Source organism: Hyperoodon ampullatus (genome assembly GCF_949752795.1).
Source record: "Hyperoodon ampullatus genome assembly, chromosome: 1".
In the NCBI taxonomy this organism is placed as follows: Eukaryota; Metazoa; Chordata; class Mammalia; order Artiodactyla; family Ziphiidae; genus Hyperoodon; species Hyperoodon ampullatus.
The window spans coordinates 198,773,914-198,781,869 of record NC_136914.1 but is presented as its reverse complement, the minus strand read 5'-3'; the positions used below and the strand labels follow the sequence as shown (position 1 = coordinate 198,781,869).

Genomic DNA, 7,956 nt, shown 5'->3' with positions numbered 1-7,956 from the left:
ACCAGCCTTTGCATAAAGGCCACTTTTTATTTTGTGGGATATTCACTAATTGACACAAAGGGAAGAGGGGAGAAAGGGAGGATCTTGGGCAGCTGGTGGCATTCTCCTCCACCCTGGAAATGCAAACCATAAAGAGGAGGATGAAAGAGAGAGAGAGAGTTTGTGCTGTATTTTGAGGAGGGTGCTTTGAAGAGAATGGGTGTGGAGCACACACAGCATCAGATCCCTGCCTGGAGCTGTTCCAGGTGTGTTTTGAGATCTGCCAGTAGAACTCTATGTCCTGGCTGTGGGCTTCAGGCCCAGGTCACAGGAGGGAGGAGCCGACAAGAAGCCTGTTAACTGCCCTCCAGCCCTTTCCAGGGTACCTCAGTCAGCAGGCTGAGGCTGGAAGGCAGAGAGGGGGTACCAGATTGGGTGTGTCTAGAAGGCAACACCAGAACAATGATCTGCAGGAAAGAACCAGAGCCTGGGCTCCAGGAGACCCCACGCTGGCCCCAGCCAGCTCTGTGACATTAAGCAAGTTGCCACTCCACCCTGGGGTTCATTTCCCCTTCTGTAATATGATGGGCTTGGACCAGAACAGGACCCTCTGGCTCCGTGACCATAGTCATTCTGTGCTGCCTATCAGGCAGTGGAACTTCCCAAACAGAGGGCCCATTGAGAGCAGGGGTGGGAGCTTCTGGAATTCCCTTCAGCCTCAGTCAGGGACAGACACAGGCAGTTTTCTTCCTGATGCCTGTGTCCTGCCCTAACTGTACTGGAAATCTATGACCTCATTTTCCTTTCCCTCCCAGAAAGAAGGGGAAGCCAGGGAGGCAGACAAGTGTGGCAAAATGAGAAGATGGAGGGAGGCTAGGGGACCTGACACAGAGTGTTACTGCAGGGGGCAGGAGAGAAGACACATACACCCAGATCAGACAAACAAAACTTTATTCAGAAAAGCATATTAGTAATCACCACTAAACTACTGAATGAGGCACATCGGTCCCCTCTCCCTACCCTCCCTCACCCTCCCACGCACACCCTCTCTTTGGCCTTTGTAGAATACTGAAGAAATCCTCTCCTGGGCCCACAAGTGGTCCCAGACTTTTGGGCTGGGGGCAGCCCACAGCAGTGTCAGGCTGGATCGAGTCCTGGAGTCCAAAGAGGGAGGCCAAGGAGACTGCCTCCAGTATCCAAAAGTTCCTGGCCAGCTCAGGTAGCCATTCCCATGGCACAGGGCCCCGAGGAGAAGGAGAGGATGGGTGTGGGAGCTGTCTTCATGTCTTTCTCACATCTGGAGAAGCCGCAGGAGGCCAAGTGGGAAGGCACATCTAGACGAGCCAATGAGCTCTGGAATGTTTCAGGCACATGTGGCTGTATAGGTACCATGAAGGCCAAGGAGACGTCTGTTCCTGAGTAAGGTCAGCTAACCACAGACAAAGCACTATGGGCTGGGGGCTAAGAAGAGGTCCTCAAAGGGCTGGATCTGAGCTGAGGATGCAGCTTATGTGATGATCTAAAAAAGAGAAAAGAACACATGCTGGAGCTCAAAAGCTGTTGTTTAGGGTTCAGGGGTGCACGGCTCAGTTCCAGGTATCTGGAAGCTCGTGCCCAAGTCATAACGCAAGCAGAATAGGAATTTCTCTATGTCAAGGCAAAATGAACCTTCACCATCTTGGCTCTTCCACTGAATGACGTGGAAAGGGAGCTGCTGGGCAAAGATTATTCCCTCTCCCCACCTCCTTATATGGCCAGTGAAAACACTGAAACCCTCTGCTGGCCCAGGGAAGTGGGCCCTGGGAGAGGTCAGAATGACTGGCTCTGGGAGTCTCCATGGCCTCAGCGACATGGAAACCTGCAACAGAAGAACCAAAGTTGCTGGGTTTCCAAGACACCCCCAGTATCCCAGTAAAGGCCACCCCCAGGTTCTGGCTGGCACCAGCGGTGGGCGCTGAGGAAACAGGTACCCTGCCTGGAGCATGGCAGCAGGACCCCAGCCTAACTGAGACGCTGAAGGGCTCAGTGTTCTGGGATTTCCCGGAGGACAGAAAACAATAGCAACAACAATAACACAAATAACCACAATTTTAATGGATACAGAGTTTCAGGTTTGCAAGATGAAAAAGTTCTGGAGATGGATGGTGCTGATCGCTGCACAGCAATGTGAATGTATTTAATGCCATTGAACTGTACGCTTTAAAGACAGTTTCGATGGTCAATTGTATGTTATGAATATTTGACCACAATTTAAAAAAATTTTTTTTCCAAAGATAACCTTGGGGATTCCCTGGCAGTCCACTGGTTAGGACTCCGCACTTTCACTGCTGAGGGTGCGGGTTCGATCCCTGGTCTGGGAACTAAGATTCCACAAGCCACGTGGTGCGGCCAAAAATATTAAAATAAATAAAGATAGTTAGATAACCATGTTAACAGTATCTAACATGTACTGACCCCCTACTGTATATAGCACAGCCTGGTTCTGAAGGGGTCAGACCGCCAGAGTTCAAATCCGAGCTCCACCACTCACCACTCACCAGCTGGGAGACTCTAGGTAAGTCACTTAACCTCTCTGTGACTCATTTTCCTCATACAGAATATGGAAATAATACTAGAACCCAGCTCAATAGGGTTGTTGAGAGAATGAAATGAATACGTAAGTGCTTTGAGCAGCGCCGGGCACAAAGATGTAAAGATGGTGACTGTGTAAAACTCACAAAAGCGCTCCACGTCCCCACCCAGATCTTCACCACTACAACAGAGAAACCTAAGAGTTTTCTTCCTAAACTCTACAAACATGCTCACAAAAACGCATTCTGGCCTCCCCTATTCTAGTTCCTAATCCAGAGAGGATTGAACTTTTCCAAAGAGCAGACCTTTGAAGGATTTAGCAAAAAGGTTGAATTGTTGTCATAACCCTTTGGACACTGTGTTTATTACTGTCACCCCTTCAACTTGCTCCTGAATAAAAACCTTTAACTTTTTTTTTTTGCGGTACGCGGGCCTCTCACTGTTGTGGCCTCTCCCGCTGCGGAGCACAGGCTCCGGACGCGCAGGCTCAGCAGCCATGGCTCACGGGCCCAGCTGCTCCGCGGCACATGGGATCCTCCCGGACCGGGGCACGAACCCGTGTCCCCTGCATCGGCAGGCAGACTCCCAACCACTGCGCCACCAGGGAAGCCCAAACCCTTTAACTTTTAGAAAAGGAGCGGACTCTGGGTTTTTTTTTTATTCAAAGGCCTATGACCTCGCCAGAAAGCCAAGAGGCATCTTACCTTACCGAGGCTGGGCCAGCTGTTCATCCCAGATCCCGAGTTTTCTTCTCTGTTTGGTGTGACCCACCCCTGCCAGTTGCTTATGGTCAATGCCAGCATCTCTTACAGGTGATGTTCCTTTTGACTGGGAAACCAGGAAACCATCTGGACAACCTTGGCTTCATTTCCCAAACAATGTAAAGGAATGTTCAATCCACAGTTTCCCCAGGCTCTCGCTGGCCTGGCAGGGCCAGCTATCTTCTCTTTAATGGAGGGGGTGCGGGGCCTCCCTCTGCTATAGAAATTCCCTGGGAAAGAGAAGGAGTGCCCCTTGTCTTCAAACAGACCCCAGCCAATGGGTCGGGACCCTTGGTGATAAATGAGAGCCAGGACGACACACGGATGCTTGGAACCTTAGGTGGAAAAAACTGGTCCAGGTCCAGAGGCAGTTAACACTGTAAACTAAGTTACTTGGGCTTCTTTTAGAGCAGGACTTCTCAGAGCCTTTCGTATGCTAGTGAGCATTGTGAATCTTCAAGAAGGGGAGAAAGCACCTTAGACAAACCCTTTGGGCCTTGAAACCCTCTATTAGAAGGTAGCTCCAGAGTCCGGATTCCTGGGAACAACCAATGCTTTAAACAACGCTAGACTGGGAGTCCAAAGACCAGGTTCTAATCTTTTTCTGGCTGTTCGCAAGAGCAAGCTCTGAGTCTCCATCTGCAAAAAGAAGGGGGTGGGGTTCGCCTAACATTCCTTGACGCTGGTGTGGTATCCCTAATGCAAAAAAGATATTGGGAGGTGGGGACGGAACAGAAACCTGTGAGAGGAAGGCTGGGAAGGCGAGGCCAGGGAAGCTAGTGGGCGTTAGGAACTGGCCTCCGCGAACCGCGAGGACAAAGGCGGAACAGGAGGAGGAGAAAGAAGACTCCAAAGGTGCAAGGGTACAGCCCCCTATCCATCCTCACCTTTGCAGATGGGCCCCAGCTCAAGACATCAAAGCACCGAGGGATGGCCCGGAAGGACTGCGCAGGATGCCCGCACAATCCCAAACTAAAACCACACCCGTCGCTCATCCCAGGACCAGTGGAGGCCCGTCCCCAGCTCCGCCCGCGGCGTCATGCCTGCCGTTTTCAGCACTCGGGGCTGGAAGAGGGGCCAGGGCAAGGGGGTGCTCTTCCGAACGCGGAGCGGGAGGGAGGGGGCAGTGGCGCCGCCAGTAGACTGGTTCCAATTTGGGAGCCTCCCCCGGATCTACGCGGCGCCTGTCCACGTCTCGCTCTCGGCCGGGAAGGGGAAGAGGAACCGCGAGGCTTCGCCTCGGGGCGGCCCGACTGAAAGAGTGCGTCCGCCCCTCGGATGCGGCTCTGCCCTGGTCCCAGGAGACGGCGCAGCTGTCCGGACTCTGGCCTGCGGCGAAGCCGTCGGACGGGAACTGTGATCCGGGCGCCGGGGCGCGGGCGGCGGCGGGAACGCAGGGCGAGGGGAGGGAGCCGGGGCGCACGGGCGCGGGGCGGCGGCGGCAGGAAGGACGGGTCCCCCGCCCCGCGGCGCAGCGACCTCACGCAACCTCCTGCTCGCCCTGGTAGTGGCGGCAGCAGCCGTAGAGCGCTGAGAGCAGGTAGAGGCCGAGGCAGAGGCCGCCGCAGACGGCGGCCGCCAGGAAGGCGTGGTAGGCGCAGGACATCTGGTAATCCTTGAGGTTGCAGTAGCTGTGGCTCTGCGTCTGGCTGATCATGATGCCCATCGCGGCGCCGTAGAGCGCGGCCGCCAGCAGGTCGTGCGCCACGTTGACCACCAGCCAGCGCGAGCCCAGCACGGGCACCAGCTCGTGCTTGCCCAGCAGCGTGAGGAAGTAGAGGCCCAGGGTCAGCAGCCAGAAGAGCACGGACACGAAGAGCGCGAAGTGCACCGGGCCCTGGTACCTGCTTGTGGCGATGGTGATCCAGAAGGCGGCGCCGGCCAGCAGCTGCAGCAGCCGCAGCACGCCCAGCGGGCCGCGCAGAAAGGCCCGCTGCAGGCTCACCGCGCCGCGGGCCGCCCGCGCCTGGGGCGGCGGCTGGCGCGGGGGCGGCGGGAGCATGGCCCCCGGGCGCGGTGGCGGCGGCGGCGGCGCCCCGAGCAGCGGAATGGCGACGTCTGGCTCGCGGGGGTGGCCCGGCCGACGTGCCCCTGAGCCCGCCGCGGCCTCCTCGCTCCCCTCCGAGTCCTCCTCTCTTCCTCTCCCCTTCTCCCCACTCTACCTCCCCTCTCTCCTCCCCTCTCTCCTCCCCGCAGCCCTCCTCTCTTTCTCCGTTTCCCTCTCTCTCCACCCCTCCTGCCCGCCCTCTCCCTTCCCCTCCTCCCTCTCCACCCCCACTTGCTCCTCCAGGCTTCCTGCCTTCTCGCTTTGGGCCTCGCCCACCACTCTGGTGCCCCCCTTCCCGTTGGCGCCAAATTCCCAGCTCGGATTCCTTCCTCCTCGGGGCAGGGCGGAGGGCACCCCAGCTGGCCGCGGGTCTTCCGCTCCGTCTGACTGGGCCGAGTTTACCACAACTGTCCACCCTGCCTGCCCTGGCTCCCTGGCTCCGGTCCAGCCTCGAAGCTGAGAGCCGTCTTCTGGAGGTGGAGCGTCCCCTCAGTCTTAGGCTGGGCCTTTTTCTTTCTCCTCCCTCCTGTCCTAATAGTTCACTAGGGCCTCCTGGCCCTTCCTTGGCTCTGGAGGAGAGCAGTGCCAGGCTTAAGCTGCCATCTCTTCTCACCTGGACATCCGAATATCATATCCTGCCAGTGCCCACCCCAAACTTATTCTGTCCAAAGCTGGGCTCAGACTTTGTCTCAGCCATCCGAGTTCTCATGTCAGTGAAAGGGACCATCACCTGCTCCAGGCCCCACTGCCCCTCGCGTGCCACAAAGCAAAGTCCTATTAGTCCAGTCTCCTTTTTCCAACCTTCTTTGCCATCGAGCATATTAAAAATAGGCTTCCCAGCATGACCAGGACACAAACCCAGCTCTAAGAGACAGCAAAGCCCAACAATGCTTTACATTATTGCTATTACTGTGCTTTGCAGGAATTCTCATTTAAGCCTCAAAGAACCCCCGAGATACATACAATTATTTTCCTCATCTTGCGGAGGAGAAAAACGGAGCCTAGAAAGTTTAAGACCATCAAACTGGTAACTGCTGCTGGTCTCTCTTCCCTCCCCTTCTGATCCAACCTTTGTGCACTGTGGCATCTTTCTAAAACACAGACCTGGTTGTATATACACTGCTTCCCCTACTAACCACAGAATAGGGTTCTATCTCTTCTGTGGGGTTGTTTCACAATCTGGCCCCAACTGACTTCCAATTTCCTGGTTTTCCACCTCCTTTTCTTTCTTTTTTTTTTTTTTTAAGAAGATGTTGGGGGTAGGAGTTTATTAATTAATTTATTTTTGCTGTGTTGGGTCTTCGTTTCTGTGCGAGGGCTTTCTCCAGTTGTGGCAAGCGGGGGCCACTGTTCATCGCGGTGCGCGGGCCTCTCACTATCACGGCCTCTTGTTGCGGAGCACAGGCTCCAGACGCGCAGGCTCAGTAGTTGTGGCTCACGAGCCTAGTTGCTCCACGGCATATGGGATCCTCCCAGACCAGGGCTCGAACCCGTGTCCCCTGCATTAGCAGGCAGATTCTCAACCACTGCGCCACCAGGGAAGCCCTCCACTTCCTTTTCTTACCCATGTTTGCACCCAGCATGCCAACCCCGCCAAACCTCTTAAGGTTCCCAAATAGGCTCAGAATGCCCTTCATTCCCAGACCCCATTTGTCTGGCAAATTCCTACTTATCCTTCAATGCCCAGTTTAAATGTTCCTCCCCTTGGTTTAGCCTCCCAGGCTGTTGATTGCTGGCTCTTCTAGGCCCCCCTTGGAGGTTCCCTCTGTAGTAGTTGAGTCAGCTACATCATAACCATTGGTTATCAAGCCTTATCCATCTTTTCCTGTGCCTGGCACGTAAGAGACTCAGTAAATGTCTGTGGAATGGAAGACTGGGTGGCTGCAGGAAAGCAGTGGAAGTGAGAGGACCCCTCTTGTCCTGGGGACTGTGCATGTGTCAGACCCCCAGCTTATCCTACCCTACAGAGCTCGTTTCTCGTCTCTTGGTCATGGGATGAGGCAGCTGGCCCCTGGCTCCCCTTGAGGGAGAAAAACTACGTGGCTTCTCAGGGAGCTAATGCCTCCCACTGCCAACTCAGCCCCACCTACAGGTACCTGAATGCATATTTTAAGTGAACAAATGGTGGTGTATACCACCCGCATTTTTTGGTAAGACAGCATGGCATAAAGGCTCAGGGTGTAAACCCTGGAGGCAGACTGCCTGGCTACTTCTCACTGCTTTGCCACTCCCTGGTGCTGGGACCTAGGGGGGTCTGTACCTCAGTTTCCTCATCTGTGAAATCTTTTCATTCAGCAAATAGATATTAAGCACCTAGTAAGTGCTAGGCACCATTTGAGGGGCTAGGGATACATAATATATATGTGATTATTATGAATTGAATGCTTACTATACACTTTATATAAAGTGAGCACTTTATTGTTCTACCTAATCCTTATACCAACTTTTTAAAATAACTGGTATTAACTCTGATTCACTGATGGGGAAACCAAGGCTTAGAGGGGTAAGGAGGTGGACCATGCTCACAGAGCTGATGGGTGACAATTTAAATAGGAACCTGGGTGTGGCTGACTCCAGGTCCACATTCAATATGCTTTT

The 7,956-nt window shown here is 54.4% G+C and overlaps 1 protein-coding gene and 1 long non-coding RNA gene across 2 annotated transcripts; both read right to left on the bottom strand.

Moving 5' to 3' along the window:
* Positions 1-913: 913 nt before the first annotated feature.
* On the bottom strand, positions 914-3,935 carry LOC307050402. Its single transcript, XR_013810793.1, has 2 exons — positions 3,255-3,935; positions 914-1,498 (listed from the first exon to the last, which is right to left on the bottom strand). It is a non-coding gene; the product is annotated as an uncharacterized lncRNA (long non-coding RNA).
* A 609-nt stretch (positions 3,936-4,544) lies between these two features.
* MARVELD1 (MARVEL domain containing 1) lies at positions 4,545-5,385 on the bottom strand. Its single transcript, XM_079700409.1, has one exon. It carries the CDS (start codon positions 5,311-5,313, stop codon positions 4,792-4,794), a length of 522 nt encoding a protein of 173 aa, XP_079556535.1. The 5' UTR covers positions 5,314-5,385; the 3' UTR covers positions 4,545-4,791.
* Between the last annotated feature and the right edge of the window lie 2,571 nt (positions 5,386-7,956).